A 20,305-nucleotide genomic window follows, 5' to 3' on the forward strand; every position below is an offset into this window, starting at 1 on the left:
TAACATTTGCAAGGGCAAGGTTTGTACAAAAAATTAGCTTTGCCCTTTCATGTTTATAACCTTGGCCTCTAGTGTTAATGGCAGCATGTATGTTCCCTCCTGCAGGCCCAACACAGTGATGGTGAATTTCCAGAAGGGAGACAGTGTGGGGCTGAGGCTGGCAGGAGGAAATGATGTCGGCATCTTCATTGCTAGTGTTCAAGAGGGCAGTCCTGCTGAGGAAGAGGGCCTGCGCATCGGAGACCAAATCCTAAAGGTCCATAAACAACAATACGCTCAGAGAGACAACTTTGAGTATTATCATCTGAAGAGCAAACAGTCCTAATGGTTGTGCCCTTTGTGTCTTGAAGGTGAACAATGTAGATTTTCAAGGTATAGTGAGAGAGGAAGCAGTGCTCTTCCTGCTGGAGATTCCTAAAGGGGAAGTGGTCACCATCCTGGCACAGAGCAAACCTGACGGTAAAACATTCCCTCTACATAGATACTATTCTCACATTAATACAACTTATGTAATAATGGTACAACTTTCTGTATCTATAAAAGGAACAATCTGGCATCCAATGCCATAATCAGGAGCAACTCTTCTTTTTATAAAAGTCCCAGTCTGTAGATTATCAACCATTCTCCTCACCTTACTTTTAGCCCCCTATATAGCTTTCTTCCTTTACCTCTTCGGGCCAAATAATTACTAATACTATTAATACTTAGTAATAACTAATAGTTTGATGGATTGCCATAAAGTTTAGCATATTCATGCTCCCAAGTAGGTGACACCTTTTGATTTTTATTATCTTACAGGTTTTTCTGTAGTACCGCCCTCAGAACATATTTTTTTTACCAATTTAACCCATCTGCTTCATCTCCATGAACACACACTGGACTTTATTTTTACTTAATCTCACACACTGTCCTGCTGCAACAAAGAGCATCAAATGTGGATTCATCCGCCGCTGAAAGTAGTCCTGAACAAAGTCACTGTTTCATATAATAAAAAACTACAGGAGGAATAGGAACCAATGGTGAAAAAGACAGTACAGTTCAGTATAGTATCATATAGTGCAGTACAGTATATAATATAGTACAGTACAGTGCAGCATAGTATTGTACAGGACAGTGGAATATAGCATAGTATAGTGCAGTGCAGTATAGCATAGTATAGTACAGTATAGTATAGTATAGTAGTTATTGGCTATGCTAGAATGATGGAAGGCTGTATTAATTGACTCAGTTGTAGCAACTTGTGGAATATCCCAGAACACAGTGTACTTCCCACAATGCTCTGCCAGCTGTCACACTCAAACTACATCTCTCTCTCTCCCTCTCTCTCTCTCTCTCTCTCTCTCTCTCTCTCTCTCTCTCTCTGATGTTTCCATCTAATGATGGAAATACCAGCTTGGTCCCCCAGGCTTTTAGACCCGAGCAGGCTAGTTTTGGTTCAGCCAACCGTGACACACATGGGCCTCCAACTGTGTTATATAATCGTCACATTTGGCTTGTGGCTCTGCTTTGGCCTTTTATTGGAGAAATCTATTTCATGAAGCAGAAACACATCACACAATGGAGCAACGCACTGACCTGACATGAGAACTGGCCAGGGTGGCAACTGTAAGCTTCGTTTTGGATAGGAAGAGTGTTTGGAGGATTTTCAGGTTAGATTTATATTTCAGAAGAAATCCAATATGTCAGGGCTGGTATCGCCAATTTCAGATTTTTATCTGTAGCAATTAGTTGCAACACCAGTTTTGCTTGGGTATACATAGAAGAGATTTTCAGAGAACTTACTTGTACAAGCTAGAAGCAACTTTAAATTATTTTTTTATAATGCACCAGGTAAATGTTTACATTAAGAATTGACCCGCAAAAAGTTGGTTTGAAGTATTTTTACTTATACGTCCATGGGGAAAAGGCAGGGAGTAAAAGATTGATTTCTAGATTTTATTAATCAATATCAGATTTCTCAAAGAGATTATTTTAACCCAGCAATACATACAAGGCCCTCCCATGTACAGTAAGGCAAATGTCTGTGTATTTGTGCTGCAAATATTCCTAAATTCAAGCTTGGCTTCACATACAACTATTTGGTCTGTAGTAATAGTGCAGTTTTTAGTAAGACAGACTTTGCAAAGTGCTTCCAAATGAAATACAAAATCAAGACATAATTATAATTATAATTAACAGAAGTGAGGAACAGCAAACCAGCCTCAATCAGAGGACCAGAAGACCTCATGGTTTTGCAATATATGATTTTGCTATGTTCAGAGGCAAAATACATACACAAAAATCATCTGCACAGCAGTGATATGATATACCTTTAAAAGTACTGATTATTTGTCCAGATTTAGTAAATCCCTAATGAGTACACCAAATCCTGCTGCATGATGAAAACATTACCTTGTGTGATTTGACTGTTTTTTTTCTTCTTGTAAAACTGGCATTTCAAAAAGGATGGTTAGACAATCTTTACAACATTCATAATACCACAACAGTACCTAGTATGTAACTCAGAGTGTACTCCACTAGATAAAGGTTACGCAAGAGGAAGCTTTTGTTTTATGTATTGGATCTGTGCGAGATTACAGTCCACAGTGGGTTTGAAGCCTGCAGCCAGCCAGCAGTGGCTTGTCCTCAGTATGACTGTTGGTCCTTTTGGGTCAGCGCTTTGTCGGACCGCACATATCAAATCAGGAATCCTCGCAGCAGCCCGGAGCAGCCTGTGAGCTTTATTTCTCTTCACACAAATATGTGCTTTTTTTTAAATATGCAAATAAGGCTGAAAACTGAGCATGGAAGGATGGGAAATAACCTTTGAGAATAGTGCATGCACCAAAACAGTCTAAGCTCAAAGGTCCACTTACTATTTATATTAACCTTTCAAGTGCACATGGACATGATTCTGCAAATAATGGCTCAGTTGTCATCACAGAACCCAAGTGTCAAAATTTGGACACATGATCTCAAATAATCTTATATGGGCTGTGTGAGAGCTGAACACAACTGAATACCCTTTAAATTGTGTTCATATGGGAACTATTAATTATTTTTCTGATGAGAAGAGATCAGTCAGTAAGTTAGTTAGAGGTGCCCTATGGAGTTTAAACAAACAGAAGTTAGTATTACAATCAGTTCAAACTCATTGTGGGAATCCTTCAGGTCTAACCAAAGTGAATGCATTTCCTTCCGCATAAAACAATATTTACATCCATATTTAGCAGGGTGCAGTCGTCCTTTTCTTACTTTGCTGGGACATTGCAGAACATCTTGGTATGTTACTAGCTCTGTAGATCAGTGAAATAATGTGAAACTATTTGCAATAGTGTGTATCACTGTGCTACACCCACGGGCACATAGCATGCATATGCGTACTTGTGTGTATGCACAAGATTAACAAAACAGCGACCCGCTCATCGCTTCATACATTAGAGGGCGGCTTTAATAAAACATGTCAGAGAAAATAAAGTTGAGATCGTCTCATGCATTGTCTGGTTCAACGGAAGAACATTCTGTGTGTGGCTCCCGGGCCGGATGTCCCTCACCTTCACCTCTCTGGGTTGTTGTTCTCAAAACTCCTTCGCTACTGGAAACAACCGCAAACTTAGAGAAGATAGCAAGCTACATGCAAAAAATGAAATAAATTGCATGGTGTAACTGGGCAGGCCTGCTTGGTTCATTCTACAGCATGGTGGGTAGGTTAACCATTGACTGCATTAATTTAGCCTTCGGTATAGTGATTGGTTGGTATTTAAGCATGAAAGTGTTCAAATAAGTTTAACAATTTACAGGGAGCTTTTAGAGCAGAGTCAGCATGAAGTGGACACTAGGTTGCAGGAATAGATCGGAAGGTGTAAACAAGTAGAAGTGTCTCACAGAACTAGATTAGCTGACAGGTAGAGGACAAGAAAACTGTAAGAAACGCAGTTATTCAGGATGTTCTTTGGTCACTTGTGTATAGACATCCGTGTGTGTACAGAAGGGGCTCACTTTGTCATGAAAGCTTTTTCAATAATTGAATGAAGCTGCATTTAATCTAAATTTATTGGACTTGTCACATGTGCAGTCTCCTCCATCATTTCCGGTCATGATTCCCAGATATCAGTATAGCGCTGTGCATTTTGATGTTCCAAAAAATGCATGTGGTGTTCTGACACAGCTGTCTCAGCCTGTCACCACCCAAAGCTCAACCTCCAGCAGCATCAGACTTCACTCAAACCTTATCAAACTATTACGACCTCAAGTTGCTTCAATCAGAATGATATTGTCATCACGCTGTCTCAACATTGATGTATTGCTGCCTCTCCTCCATGCACCTTTCTCTCACTCTCTCTAATGCCCCCTTCTCTTCATCTCTCACTTTTTGCTTTGCTCAGTCTACAATGATATCTTGGTGTCGGGGCGGGGAGACTCCTTCTTCATCCGGACCCACTTTGATTATGAGAAGGAGACTCCTCAGAGCCTGGCCTTCAGCCGGGGGGACATCTTCAAGGTGGTGGACACCCTCTATGATGGCAAGCTTGGCAATTGGCTGGCAGTCCGTGTTGGCAAGGACAAGCAGCTGCTGGAGAAAGGCATCATCCCCAACAAGAGCAGGTAGGGCCATTCTAGTCTCTTGGTGCACACTACACAGACTAGTAGTACTTTTTCAAGATGTGGACAAGGTGTATGTCTTTCTTTAAATGAATCTGAGGCATTTTGTTACACAGCATGGAAACCCCATTTTAATGCTAGATCGAATGTTTGATAATATTTTATATCATATAATATTTACTGCTAACACAGGAGAGCGTCCTATGGGCTTTGATAAATATAAGTTGTGCGTTCTGCTCCTAGCCACCGCTCCGCAGTCAGTCAGTTGACCCACTGAGAGTCATGGCCGAGCAAAATCAGGTTACCATGACAACCCTCAGAGTGACACACACACAGTGTCTAAAGGTGAGGTTAACTAGCTACAAGGTAAATAAAATAGAAGGTCCTTATGCAATGTTCAGGTCCCAAATAAAACGACTGAAACAGTATCAAATACTTTATGTAGGTCTGTATAATACTGTCAAAGATTGGAATATAATGTCTCTCTCCTTAACCTTCTTTCATCAACATTAGGACTAAAGATGCACTCTGTGACATTACACTAATTGTTCCCAGAGGTAATGCTGCTGTAATTAGATTAGATTACATTGAACTGTATTGTCATTGTGCAGAGTACAAAGACAACGAATTCCAGGTTAAGTCCAAACAGAAGTGCAAAAAGTGTAGAAAGGTGCAATGTGACAGGGCAAGAAATGTAGTGCAGTGTGGACTGTAGTGTACAGGTTGTTAACAGAAGGTGGTTTGGAGTAATATAAATTAAATATAAATGCGTGTAGTGTATTAAAAGTTACCTTATAAGAGCCAAATAGAATACATTTGTTTTGTACATTGCATTATATATGTGAGCTTTGCCTTAGTGCGCAACTATTTGATATTATTATACATCTGTTACATTCTAGCCATTGACAAATGAGTTGCTACAAAGCTAATTAAGACTATCAGCTCTCTCTCAGCATGGCTGTGTTTAGTAAAGGGTGGCGCCAGCTCGAGTGATGTGTTTTACGTTACAGCTGAGACAGAACCACAGCAGCGGTCTGTTTTGGAGACAAAGAGGACATTAAAAGATAATTACCTCTTCTGGTTGGAAGGTAGATTTAATTAAAGAAGAGGGATCAGTGATGAACTGTTTAAAGTACCTAACCCTCATGTTGTCCTCATATCATTTCCTATATCAGTGTTCTTTTTAATTACCCAAAATAACATGATTGATTCCACACAACGCTCTTTGGCAAGTACAAATCTCTACTTTCATAAATTTTTGGGCGTCTTATTCAATGTTATAGTATTTGAAAACCAATTTGAAGTGTTTCTGAAATAGTATTGAGTAAAAGTCCAGTGACATATTCCAGTCTGTGATTATCCATCAACATACATTCCTTAAATTTTAGTCTAAATATTTCTTAATTTCTTTTTTTTTACTCAAACATAAGGTGTGATCTCGTAAAAATGTGGTATATTGACCATACATTTTTTAAAAAAACCTGTAAAAGTAAAGTTAATAATTAGTTTTAAAAGGTGAAAAAAAAGTGACAAACATTGAAAAAAGGGACAAAACTTAAGAAAAAGTTAAAATCATTGATAAAAAGTGTCCACAAAAGTGTTGATTTTCAATTTTGACGGGAAGACAAAACAAGGGTTAAACAGACACCCAATTGGACTGGCACATTCCAATCATGGAGACATTTTACATCTGTAAAAAAAAGACCTGAAATTAGTTTCTGTTGCATGACCAGTTTGATGCACTCCAAAGCGTCAGAACTGGTTGTATACACTAACACATATGTGAATAATGAATGGGTAAGTAATAGAGAGGTTCTGATACCGATACCAGTATGGGAAAATCCTCTGATACTGCCTGACAGGCTGTTATCTGTATCTGGAGTTTATGCACCGATCCGAAACAATTTAGAACCAAAGGAAATCTCTTCTAATGTAGTTTATGTACATTCTTCTCCCATTATGACATCAAACTGGATAATAAAAGAAAGTTCTGTCATTCATTGTTTGTGTTTGATTAAGTTTGACAAAGCGTTAAACCTGAGCCAGGCTGAGGACAAAGATAGAAATCATATCACAGCCTTACAGGGATAGTAGTCTACAGCTGTTATAACATGATAAAATATATGACACACTGGTATCAGATCGGTTCTCACTAATGGCCGATACGCATCGGAGCTGGAATCAGGAAGCAAAAATACTATTGGGACATCTCTAGATAGTAATAGTTGTGGGAAGACAGAGATATGTATGTTTGTCTTCCCTTTCAGAGCGGAGCAGATGGCCAGTGTCCAGAACTCTCATAAAGCTGTTGCGGGCGATCGAGCGGACTTCTGGCGATTGCGAGGTCAACGTTCTTTGAAGAGGAAGGACCTAAAGAAGAGCAGAGAAAACCTGAGCGGTCAGACACTGGCCACCCGCTTCCCCGCGTACGAACGAGTGGTGCTCCGAGAAGGTGGCTGCTTCTCTGTATATGAAAATACTGGGGAATTAGTTGTACATGTGATCTGTTATTGAACCAAATGTTGGTTTTGACTGTGATCAAGTGTGTGTGTGCCGTTGCAGCGGGTTTCCGGCGACCTGTGGTGCTGTTCGGTCCCATCGCAGACGCAGCCAATGAGAAGCTGGCCTCTGAGATCCCCGACCTGTTTGTTATTGCCAGTGAGTCTCTGCCATGTGTTTAAGTCTTCTTCCCAACACAATGTCCCAGTACTGCTTCTAAATAACCTGTCCATTGTCTCTGTGTTATTACGTTAGAAACCGAGCCTAAAGACGCCGGATCTGAGAAGTCCTCAGGGGTGGTCCGCCTGAACACCATCCGACAAATCATCGAGCAGGTGCACGCACATGCACACGCACACACACGCACACACACACACACAAACACAGTAGAAGGAAGTAAGTACATTTACTCAATTATTGCCGGATAATATGGAGGTATTTTGCTCTGATTATTGAACATTTGCATGCTGACAGTCAGTTGTTTCCCTGTTGTCTGTTGATTGCATTATGTTAGTTTAATAAAGTTTGGATGAAACAGACACGTTGCAGAACGATGCGACACTCTTCACTGTGATCTGATTTCCAAAGCGTTAACAGAGTTTCCCATTCCTCACACCGCACAGGACAAGCACGCCCTGCTCGATGTGACACCCAAGGCAGTGGACACCCTGAACTACACCCAGTGGTACCCCATCGTCATCTTCTTCAACCCCGACAGCAAGCACGGCATCAAGGCCCTGAGACAGAGGATAGCCCCCAACTCCAACCGCAGTGCCCGCAAACTGTACGAACAGGCCGTCAAACTGAGGAAAACCTGCTCTCACTTATTCACTGGTACATCCCTCACACAGGCAGACATTCACTCGGGTGCGATACAGTACTGCAGTACTACTGTAGGTGTATATTTGCTGTAATTTGAGTGTGTATGCTGAGCTTGGATGGTTTTTTCATCTAGCCACCGTAGATCTGAACTCCGCCAACGACGCCTGGTACGGCAGCGTCAAAGACTCTATCAGAGAGCAGCAGATGCAGGCTGTGTGGGTTTCTGACGGCAAGGTAAACACACACACACACACACACATACACACTAACTTACTTTAAAGGCTTAACTTAAATCCCCAATATGTAAAATTTCTGTGTGATTGTTTTACAATAGTTTTAGGCCTTTATTTGTGACAGGACAGCTTAGACGTGAAAGGGGATAGAGGGGGAATACAATGCACCAATGTCCCGTTGGAATTAAACTGGCGGCCGCTGCATTGAGGACTGAGCCTCTGTTACTTTTTGACTTTCTTTTTTATTACCCTGTGGGAGCTCAAAGTTGTATTCTAATTCTTAGTTCTTTACTTACTTACTTGAATGGAAAACTGATTAAAAAAACAAGCCAAGAAAAAAAAAATACAAACTACCTCACAGAACGTCACATCATTTATCAATAAATCATAGCAGGAGCTTTGCCACAGCTTGGCAAAGAGTTTCTGTTCATTTCATTTATAAAGCTGGTAGCATGAAGGACATTGAACTCTGGACTCTTGAACCCTAATGCACATTGTAAACTTTTTAATGCACCTCTTGATCTTTCCTGAGCTGCAAAACAACTTCAACACCAAATGTTTGAATCTGCCCCCCATTGGTAAAGGTAAATTAGCAGCGTTTTTGTAGGTTTTGGTAACCGCTCCTGTCAGTTATGACAGCTATCTCACAAGTTTCATCACTAAAATCTGGGGACACAGGGAAACATGAGCTGTCAGACCTCAGACAGGTCCCCTGTTCAGCCATATAATGGAAAGCAGCCATATCTGTTAAAGTCATATTTATAACACATCCAAATATATGTTTAATTCATACTGTAGGTGTAGGTGTAAGTGTACCTCATGTGGTTTGCCCTTTTCACACTGTTGTCAGGCAGTGTAGTTTTATTTATACATGAAGTACATTTCAACGTGTTAAACAGAGTCAGTGTGACTGCAGCTCTCAGCAGTGAGATGGTGATTCAGTGTTCTCACACTTCGATAGGAATGATGGACCAAACTTTAAAAGGCTGTAAAAATCCATCCGGAGCACGAGGGGTTAAACCAGGGTCTCTGCTTTATATGCTTGTTTGTTTTCATTTGGTTGTACTTTGTGTGTTTCTGTTATTTTGTTATTAATATCAATGAGGGTAGACTAAATAACAGAAACACCTCTCAGTATAAAACAATACAGTTCAACAGCAGCACAGATTGCATGCTGCAGAATGATCATACAGTGGAAACAGCACAGTAAACATTAGGAGGATTCATTACACCGCTCTTGTTAGACTGCATTAAGGCAAATTTATACTTCAGCTTCAAATGAATACATACGTAGGTACATGGAGATAAGGACCCTACGCCGTACCCTGACATGCACCTAAAAAAATGTAACTACACTTTGTGGCAGTGGCTTGGTAGTGTTGCATCGCCCTCCCTTCCCTTGACTCATTTCCTGGTTCTCTTTCTCCATAAACAACATGAAATCAAGGAGAGGGTTAACTTCTTCTGCTCCAGATGTCCCACCTTGGTCAGAAAGAACAGGGGGAACACTTTGTTTCTCCCACTATGTCTCTTGAGTTGGTACTTGCTTGGAAGCTAATCACCGTCACTCTCTCCACACACACACACACACACACACGCTGGTCCTGCTATTCTCTTAAAGAGAAGCAACCCACACACTCACGCACAAGTAAATACTTCAGGCCACTTATGTACAATAGGAATGCAAATGCTCTGCGTGAAGCCTCCTCAGAACCATAAATCAGTCTTTAGTTTCAGCTGACAGTAGTAGTAGCATCTCAGTAGTGTGTAGTGGACAGCCTGCCCTTCTGTCACCTTAGTAGCAACCACTTGTGTGTGCACTCTGAGCATGCTCACTGTGTCTTCCTACTTCCTGCCAGTAGTGCTCTACAGCTCGGCTCTGTTTTTCTTTCTTTCTTCTCTCTTGTTCTCGTACTATCCGTCTGTCTGTCCATCCTTCCTTCCTGTACACCCAAGATCCATCATGTGTCTCTTCTAGCTGGAGGGAGTAGAGAGTGATCTGGACTGCCAGGACGTGGAGCGTCTTTCCTTCCTGTCTGCCATGTCGGCCGACTACCTCAGCATGGACAGCCGGCTGACCTCTGACCTCGACGACACTGCCGACGAGGGCGGGGCCTACACCGACAACGAGCCCGACGCGGAGATGATGCACATCTCCGCCATCAGCCGCTCGTCTGAACCTGTCACAGCTGAGGAGGTCAGAGTCATGCACACGCACGCATGCAAGTAAACACACACGCACACACACACACACACACACACACACACACAGCTTAACACTCACATATGCCTCACATAACAGCCATGCTGTCATGGTCGTCATAGAGACGCTCCGATGAATCATACACATGGGATTAATGATGCACACTTTCAGACAGTTTCCCTTGACGACATTGATGATGAAAAAAAAAGTGATGTTTACTGTGTATGTAAACTATGAATCTGCAAAGGAAGAAGGATTGACTAATATATTGTAGTAATGTGTAAAAAACAAGTCCTGCAAAAATGTATGAAAGGCAAGTTTATTACAGTAGTAAAAACCTTTGAACAAGGGGATTCAGAGTAGGAAGACAAAATGTAAATATTAAAAATTACGAATATCTAATGGAAGATACAAATAAGCTAAAATTGAATAACATGAATAATAAAATAGCATAAACTGAAAAATAAAACGTTCCAGTGCAGTGCAAAGCCTGAGAGATTCAGAGATCAGCTTCTCCATGTTCAGTTTGGATTATGGGTAGCCATAGTAACAGACCATCAGCTCTTTATAAGCTAAGAGTCATATGGCTAAGTGTAAATATGAAGATATGTGTTGATGATGTGAGACACGCTCTGATGAGCACACAGCGTGATGCAGCACGCTGCTGCCATCTGCAGGCCAGAGAACAGTTTATAAGAAACAACCTTGCATCCACATTTTAATGTATGTTTACTGATTTACTTCTATAATCCATAGTAATGCATCACAAATTATTCTGTACTCAAACATAATTACCGTCACACAGTTTTCCCTCAATGGGTGACCAGGATCAGAACCGCACATCTACACAATCTAATGTTTTTCACAAACATGATGAAAGAAAGAATCAGAAACATATGCTGTCATTTTTTAATATTTATATGATAATTCAAAACTGTCAAGACAAGTTTCCTTACAGAGCTCAGGTACTCTGGGACAAATGCTGAGAAAAATCTTTGAAATCTTTTATAATTCCTTTGCTTAAAGAAGGTTAAACTGAAAAGATATTTAGGAGCAACAGTAGTCTAAGTGTGTGTGTGTGTGTGTGTGTGTGTGTGTGTGTGTGTGTGTGTGTGTGTGTGTGTGTGTGTGTGTGTGTGTGTGTGTAGATCTTGCGCAGGTACAGTCCAGACATCAGGAGTCGATTGAGGAAAATCAGCAGCCGGGATGTCCTCAACAGGTCCAGCCCTCCACCTGTCTTCTTACCAGAAAGCAAGGTGAGGGACACACAGCCCACCTGGTACACACAGTCCACCTGGGACACACAGTCCACCTGGGACACACAGTCCTCCTGGGACACACAGTCCACCTGGTACACACAGTCCACCTGGGACACACAGTCCACCTTGGACACACTGTCCACCTGGTACACACAGTCCACCTGGTACACACAGTCCACCTGGGACACACTGTCCACCTGGTACACACTGTCCACCTGGTACACACAGTCCACCTGGTACACACAGTCCACCTGGTACACACTGTCCACTTGGGACACACTGTCCACCTGGGATACGGAGTCTCTTTGTTACCATTTCAATGTCTGGGCCTGGAAACATTTTCTCTGACATTTTACGGAGGTGGAAAGTAAACAATTACGCACGTTGCTGTAATTGAGTAGTTTTTTGTTGTTTTGTTTTTAAAGGATCTGTAATTTTACTTAAGTATACTAGATTTTCAATCACAGCATTCACTGAGTAAAATAAGAAAACGAAATAGCTCTCCAACGTTGCTTTTGAAAAGTAACTGTCAGCAAACTAAAATCCAAAGAGAGATATGGCTTTGTGTATCAAACCGCAAAAGACTGGAATTTTATTGAATAAGTATAGTGAGTATGGAAGCCGGACTCTAACCTCACATGCACCCGGCAGCTCTTTACCTCCACCCAAAGGAACAAACTGCCCTTCCCTTTGAGGAACAGCCTGATTTGGAGAAACCACTCTCCCTGCAGTTCCGAGTCCTCCGACCTCAGCTCAGTGGACCAGAGGGGCACCCAGAATTCCCCTCACCTATTGGTACATGGTGGTGGGCTTGTGTATAGCAGTGTTGTTCAACCTAAAGCTTTGTTCACCTTTTCATTCCAACAACACATCCCTGCAGCTGATATCAATGATTAGGATCCATCTCTATTTAGAGTAAACAGTGAGAGTTGTTGCGCTGTTTAGTTGGAATGAAAACAGTTGACACTGTTTCTAGTGCTTTCCTCTCTTATATACAGACATTTGTGTTTTGTAGCTTTAAAGTCGGATCCACGTTGTTGTTTGACATCATTGTTTTTACATAAATAGTTATTTTTGTGTACCCTACACCTTGGAAGGTGGGAAGTCAGACTACCATTGAACCAGACCAACTATCCTACATGCCCTCCTAGTCTACTAGATCTAGTAGTTTTTGTTGATTGTTAAAATGTTCCAGAGCAGAGATCTTCAACTAGGGCACCTCAGAATTAGTGCAGGGGTGCTGCCAAATTAGATTAAAAAGACAATTTTTTGAAAGTTTAATTTAAAAAATAAAATAAAAGGACTCATTGTTCTTGCTGCCCCAAAATGTAGAAGAGCTTTGATTTGGTTGCAACAATGCCCTCTCACGATGATGTGGTACAGTACGATTAGAAGGGCCTGAATGCTCAGGAGCATCACAGCCAATTTTACATACGTAAAGAATGTTCGGAAAACTTTGATGAAGTACACAGGATCATTTATTGAAAACTTAATTCAGGAGAGAATTACGGCAGGCGGTAAAGTTTAACCACAACGTGTTATTGTGTCTCAACTCTCTGAAGTACCAGCCTTCATGAAGGAGTATTTAAACTCATGCTGGGTGGCGTTACATGTAGCCTGTAACTTTCAGTGTAAACAAAGACATTGCGAAATACAGACAAATGTGTGCTTTCACTATGGCCTTGGCAGGATGAGCAGCATTGTCTAATCATTGAGCTATGGTTATGTTGGACACTGACCCGAATGAGACCTGGGGTACCACTATCTCAAATTACATAGCATGAGTTTGTGAGCTGGAAATTCCTTCACCATAGTTGTTTGAGTGATTATAGTCTCATTAGTTAGTGTTCCAATGTTCCTGTTGAGTATGAAAGTCAGAGAACTGTGTGTATCTGTTCTGGCTCTAACGCTTCCCGTCCTTGATCAGGTGAAACTGTCTCTGAGGGACAACTCCAGCAGCCCTCGCCATCCCCACCGGCAGCACCACCCTCCACCCCCTAGCTCAAGTCGAAGTTACGATTCTCCGTCCAGCAGCAGCCCCGCCAGCAGCAACAACGACCCTCCGCCACTCATCCCCCGGTCGGCTGCCTCATCCGGCCAGCTCCCTCCAGCTCACCACCTCAACTCCTGTAGCAAACTGTGGCCCCCGGGATCACCCCATTCCCCCGCCGCGCCCAGGCTCGTCAGTGGCGGGAGCACGGCGGAGGCTTCGCTTCACTCACCCGTGCCTCTGCCCAGTGCAACAGGCTGTAGGCAGCAGGAGGAGACAGCCAAGGACAGCCCTGTGGACGATCCGTCCTTGAGGTCCTTCCTGGGGAAGATCAAGGCCTTCGAGAAGATGGATCACTTCGCCCGAGCCCAAAGGATGCTGGAACTGCAAGAGGCGCAGAATGCCAGGGTGGGCATAGCTCAGTGTTGCCATTGGTCATCTGTAGTGTCATGAAGTGTATTACACCCAACAGAAGTCAGGGACTTAAGACAGCCAATCACAGTCATTATTAGATCTTGGTAGAACCACGCTCCATGCTGATTGGCTCCCTGACACTGAAGTAGACATTAGATGCAATTTGGTCGGTGCCTAAAATGTATAGAATTCAGTATCCAGTCCTATCAAAAGTATTCACCAGCACAGGGCGTTGTTGTTAATACAGCACACTAGGTGTGTAAGGATGGGAATGAAATTAGTACAGAGGCAATCATAATGTTTGTTGACAATAACTTCCTGTTAGAAAACTCCTATGTCCCGTACACACACTTTAACGGCGCTAAGCAAACGGGGACGAGGAACGACTGAATCTCCTCTCATCTCCATGTAAAATTCATGTTTGATGCTTTCGTTTGTCAACACTTTGAGTTTGCTGATTTCACATATGTCCGCAATGTAAATCGACAGACATGTGCAGTGGTGTAAAAAAAAAACAACACTTTGTGACTTTGCGGGAAAATCGGACCCGGGTGCAAATTTATGAATCCTACTATGGCCACGCCAAGACCCGCCCTTCAATAGAACCTTGATTCGGTGAATTTAACCCGGTAGAGGCCCGACTAAAAACTATTTAATAATAGTGTTCTTTTCACTGTTAGTCTCATTGGCTGTTACAGGTCATTTATAATCATCGGATGAAACTGAGGGGGGGATATCCTGCATTCAAAATGTTACTTTAGTAAAAGTATGAAAGTTGCATTGGGAAAATGTACTTAAAGTTATAAAAGTAAAAGTACTCAAGGCAGAAAAAGCCTCCCGTTATAGAAAGTGTAAAGGATCCAAACAGTTATGTGTTTAATAGTCTAATCATCTCAGCTGGACCTGTGTAGGCACAGGTAACTAGTAATAACTAATAACTAAAGCTGTCAGATGAGTGTAGTGGCTTAACTAAAGTAACTAGTAACTAAAGTAACTAGTATCTAAAGCTGTCAGATGAATGTAGTCGAGTAAAAAGTAGAATATTTCTCTCTGAAATGTAGCGGAGTAGAAGTAGAAAGTGGCATAAAAGAAAAGACTCAAGTAAAGTACTAGTACCTCAACATTTGGACTCAAGTACAGTACTGTAGTAAATGTATTTAAGATGCACCTCTGGCCATGTGTCTACAGGAAGGGATTTTTATGTAAGCACAACGTCACAATGATACGGTCTATGGTGATTAAACATTATTATCTCGGCCAATCCCGAAATGTCTCTCATACCTGGTGCACTAGTTACAGTGGCTTGATGAAAATGGCTCACCAAATAGAGAGCAAAGTGCAGACCAATGTTAATGTCAATGTCATATTTATTTGTATAGCGCATTTCCAAGGCCGAGGCCTACCAAAGTACTTCACAGTAAAATAAAAGCACAAAAAAAAAGAATGAAACAGATACAATAGAAGACTAATGGAGTTGGAGGACAGTGTAGATCATCTGGCACACACTGGTTCACTCCATATAAATATACATCATTAAAGATAGGATTAAAAGAGTACTCCACTACAAAACTCCTTTAGAGAATAATATGGATACAAGATATTAGACATATCTTCCAGCACAACATTTTTTTCTTATGTGCACAAGATCCATATCTATGGATTCATTATGAAACTTGTAGTCTTTCTAGTGACATCATTTTAGGACATTTATCAGACTTTTCTCAGCTCCCTCTGCAGACCCTAAAGGCCTTATAGAATGAGTTTCACATATATAGTGGTACTCGCCAACACCTGAAAAGATGTCTGCTTCGGACCTGATCCCTACCTCCTGGTCTGGTTTTCCGGATTCTGTCTGAGAGTCTCTGATTCCAGCTTTGTGGTCTAGAACACACTCTGTCTCCATCAACATCGCTCAGTAAATGGTAAATGGTATGTCATTAAAATGAGAAGAAGATGCAGTCAGAGAAGACATTGGAACCTACATTGAAAAGAAAAGTGACAATGACTTAATGGCCGATTATATTTGTTTGTCATGGTAGCAGCAATAGGCTGTGAAAATTCAGAAAATCCGGTTATGTTTTTGTTGTTCTTTGTGTAATGTTTGTGTAATGCACACTCTCCTATTGAAGAGATGACTGGTGGGGATGACAGTAAGATGGGGTTAACTTCAATGTTCACTATAAATGGTGCAAAGTGTGTATGAAAAATGTTACTGCTTTGGGTTTATGATGCATGAATGAGTCTGACGTGTGCTGAAGCTGATGATTGTTTTATTTGTTTCTATTTCTTACACCTATCGATTTACAACCGTAAGGGAGTGTGTAATATATGCATTGCCTTAACCAAAGAAAACCTGGTTACTATCATGAACATACGTATCTTGTGATAATGAAAATACTGGTCTTTTTTAGATTTTTGTCTTTTATATATGATATCCAAATCTATCCCTTAGGTATTAGATTTCTGTGAATGCAATATCTCCAGTAGCATTGGATAAATGAGTCTACCATCAATGAAACATGTTCTTGCATTGATATATATTAATACTTACTTCTTTAAGTGAACTGCATTGTTATAATTCTTGCAGTAAAGTTGTTTTCTAATCAGAAACTGCACGTTAGTTTGGATACCGGTTGTAACAGACTTTAACCATCTCATCTGTGTTTCCAGTTGGAAATTGCCCAGAAGCACCCAGACATCTATGCTGTTCCTCTGAAGACAGCCAAGCTGGATCACAATCGCCCACAGCCTATCGGGTAGGCTCAATATACTGCCATAGGACTGTTTCCAAGCTTCGCTGTGAGTGTGTGTGTGTGTGTCTGCATGTTTGTGTCTGTGCAGTGTTTGCCAACCTCTCCGTTTACGAGATGATGGTGGCGCCTGAGAGTAGTAGAAAGAGAGAGAATACAACCCATCAACTGACCTTATTAAAGACAATAGAAGTAATAGACTACAGATAACGTACACAAGTTTTTACAGTTGTAATTCTTAAGATTTCCATCCCGGTTGACTTGTAGAGACACCTGTAGTCTCTGGCTACAGCAAAACATGTGTTTAATACTGTGGCTAGGGCTGGGCAATACAGCAATATTATATTGACATTGATATACAAGGCTAGACATCTTCTTAGATTTTGGATATCATAATATCAGGATATGGCATAAGTGTTGTGTTTTCCTGGTTTTAAAGGCTACATTACAGTAAAGTGATGTCCTTATCTGAGCTTATCAGACTGTTCAAGCCGTTCTATCATTTGCCGTTACCCATTTAGTCATTTTATCAACATTACTGATGATTATTTATGTAAAATCTGAGTGTGAAACTATTTTGATTCTGATTTTCTCCATGTGGCCCAGTCCTAACTGCAGCAAACGCTCATTGAGACGCTGCTGTTTTTCAGTGCAGTGTGGTTATACTGTATATATTCACACACACAGGCCCAAATACACAGATGCACTTACATGACCTGTACACATAAAAGAGGATATGGGTTACTCATCATGAGGAGTAGTACACAATCCCGTCAAAGACTTGTGCAATGTCTTCAAAATCAGATGGGGGATTCTGGGACAAAATCGTATCAAATGTGGTCCTTTGTCTTATTTGTGTCACTTTAGCCGTCCTTGATGTAAAAAGGTTTGGGAACCACTGTTCTATAGCATTTGTGTTGGACTTCTGGAAAACCATGTTGTGCACTTAAGGCCTAAACTGCAGGTTCTTTTGAAGTGTGATATTTGTTAAAACAATCTGAAATGCAAAAGTGGTTTTAATAAAAAGTTCTCTAAAACATAGATGGTTCCTAAAGCAGTTGGGGAAGATTGCACCCTGTAATGAAAGTGGAAAGGCAACAGGGCTTAGTAATGATGGACTGGATACATGAGCCCCATATCTGAGTAAAATAAGAGACTCAGGGTTGGTAGAAAATGAGTTAAAGGAAGTGCAGACTCAGCAAGGGAGGGAGAGAAATGTGCTCACCTCAAATGAGCTGACCTTCATGTTAACTCATTCTGGGGGGATTAGGCTGAACACAACATGCATCGGATGGTAACAGCCATACAATTTGCTAGAAATCATGGAGTGGCATAGCACCATTATAAAAAAATCACTGGATCACCAAAGTTATTAGAATGTATCCTGAAGGGTCCTTCAATATCACAGCAATCCATCCAATAGTTGGTAAGATATTTCACATGAAGCCCAAAATGTCAACCTCATGGGGGCGCTAGATGAAAAGACAGGGATGAGTAAAGTCCTTAGGACACATCATCTAGGAACCATGGATGTCTGTACACCATCTCATGGCAGTTGTTGAGATGTCTGGACAATGATGATGCACAAGTTAAACTGGAAGTGTGGCAGCACTCATTTTCCTTGTTCTTCCAGCTCCAGCTCCAGCTCCAGCTCCCGTCCTGAACCCCAGACTCCTCCGTCCTCCAAGGAGGGACGTCCCATCTACCCCAGCAAAGAGGAGGCCGAGTCGGAGGCAGCACCGGGATACTACACCGCCAACTCATTCCAGTACCAGGACACCCAGCTGTAGGCTCAGCACAGAGCAGCTGTGGCCGTCCTCGGCTTCCTGGACGTACATGTACACATGCACTGCAAAAGCAGTATATTTACACACATACCATTCCATCATGCCCTGCACAAGTAAGCTGGTGACTTTGAACTGACTCTCGCTTCTTTGATATTAAGGGGGGGGGACTTTTTTTTGCTTCATGGAAGTTAAAGCATACTGTGCTATCCACTTGGATAGGAAAAAACACTGTATTAACTTTACTTTTGAGGTCGTATTTGATTGCTTTTTTTCTTACCTACCACTTTTAAAGGTCAAAACTGAGTGATTAGGAACCACTTGTTTTCTTGCCTATGCAACTCTTCAGTTTTTTGCACACAGCAACTGAAACCTAATGCCACAAGTTTTGCCCTCACAAAAAACCTCAACAAACCTAAAGAACACAATGCGCTTTATTACATCTATTCCTTTCTTTTTTAAGCTCCTATTATTGCCAGCCATATAATACATATATAATATAATATATTATTACATACAAAAATATATGTGTATATATATAGTACATTATTAATGTATTTAAAGTGTTTATACTCTGTCTTTGCATTCCTTCGTATATGACAATGCCTGTGTATACATACAGTATGTATGTATATATACATATATTTATATATATATATATATATATATATATATATATATATAGTAACACTGGAATTTGTTAAAATTTTTTGAAGTGCCTTTTACTTTCTTAGTCCCATGAGGTTCGGGTTGTCTTTCCTCCACCCCTCAGCCACCCAGCCATACTAAATCCTCCAGCTGCTGTCAAGCTTCAAGGGAAACCAGGGAACCAGTGACACCAAATCTCAATGCTGTCCCCCTCCCTCACACACAGTACTGTCTGCTGTCACCTCCAGGGGCAAAACACACCCACCCTGCAGCCAAAAGGGCAAAAGCTGTCTGAGTAGAGTCAAAGTTGTAATCTGCAAAGGCCCGGTCACTCCGGCATTAAACAGTCCAAATTCTTGACAGTTTTGATCTTTAAAGGAATAGACAGCCAGAGAGAGAAGAAGATGTTTAACGGTTATCAGCTGTGTTGCACTTTTATATAACCTTGTCTGTCAGAGTACAAAATGCTCCACAAGAAGCAAATGTTTTAGAGACAACAGTTGATGCTTCAAATACATCTCTTTAATACATTGTCCAAAACTATTGTACCATTAGTAACCACTCTATAGATTTCTATCAACCGTCCTATCCAGCTCTCTGAATACATCCATGAGCTACCTCTGGTTGGTCCTGTTAACAGTCACTGCGTCACCAAGATTCTAGCACCACCTATTTTACTAGGATGTGCAATGAATTTTGCTGTGCCACTTTCTGGTTTGACCGAGCCTTGAGATTTCTAGTAATTGTTGGCGTCTTTGATGCTCAGCATGCTGTTTTTTCACTGTACTCCTCAGCCAGAAAGAATTTGCTAGTTGTAACTGTGTGATGTCTTTTGCCTTGGAGTGTTATGTTGATAAAGTTTCTGCAGGCGGTGCCCTCTTCTATCTGTTCAGCCATCGTGGCTTTCACTGCCTAAGCCAACACCCTGTTAAGTGATAAGGTTGGTGACATTCTATATTGTCTTATGGTGAGCCAATCCCAATTTTCCACCCAAACCAGCAATGAATGTATCTACTACCAAGTATTGTCATTGTTAATATATCTTATTACTCTGTGCCATAAAGCTCTGTTGTTGTCCAACACCTTTAGACTAGACTCTAAAAGTGTTGGCCACTAAATGTG

General features: G+C 41.3%; 1 protein-coding gene across 7 annotated transcripts in view; it reads left to right on the forward strand.

Annotated features, from left to right (window-relative positions):
• The window catches only part of LOC117944221 (tight junction protein ZO-2-like), a 66,102-nt gene extending 46,563 nt beyond the window's left edge, over positions 1 to 19,539 (forward strand). For 4 of the 7 annotated variants that reach the window (XM_034870833.1, XM_034870834.1, XM_034870830.1 and 1 more), the window contains exons 11-24: positions 106 to 256; positions 351 to 459; positions 4,365 to 4,584; positions 6,849 to 7,033; positions 7,144 to 7,239; positions 7,336 to 7,415; positions 7,704 to 7,914; positions 8,036 to 8,136; positions 10,114 to 10,332; positions 11,487 to 11,594; positions 12,249 to 12,392; positions 13,525 to 13,995; positions 16,672 to 16,757; positions 18,397 to 19,539. In XM_034870833.1, coding sequence (XP_034726724.1) covers positions 106 to 256; positions 351 to 459; positions 4,365 to 4,584; positions 6,849 to 7,033; positions 7,144 to 7,239; positions 7,336 to 7,415; positions 7,704 to 7,914; positions 8,036 to 8,136; positions 10,114 to 10,332; positions 11,487 to 11,594; positions 12,249 to 12,392; positions 13,525 to 13,995; positions 16,672 to 16,757; positions 18,397 to 18,541 — 2,326 coding nt within the window. In that variant the 3' untranslated portion in view covers positions 18,542 to 19,539. Of the gene's footprint in view, positions 1 to 105; positions 257 to 350; positions 460 to 4,364; positions 4,585 to 6,848; positions 7,034 to 7,143; positions 7,240 to 7,335; positions 7,416 to 7,703; positions 7,915 to 8,035; positions 8,137 to 10,113; positions 10,333 to 11,486; positions 11,595 to 12,248; positions 12,393 to 13,524; positions 13,996 to 16,671; positions 16,801 to 18,396 lie in introns of all 7 variants that reach the window. The other 3 variants (XM_034870836.1, XM_034870832.1, XM_034870831.1) reach the window with 2 other exon arrangements.
• The last annotated feature ends 766 nt before the right edge of the window (positions 19,540 to 20,305 follow it).

This window comes from Etheostoma cragini, chromosome 5 (assembly GCF_013103735.1).
Source record: "Etheostoma cragini isolate CJK2018 chromosome 5, CSU_Ecrag_1.0, whole genome shotgun sequence".
NCBI lineage: Eukaryota > Metazoa > Chordata > Actinopteri > Perciformes > Percidae > Etheostoma > Etheostoma cragini.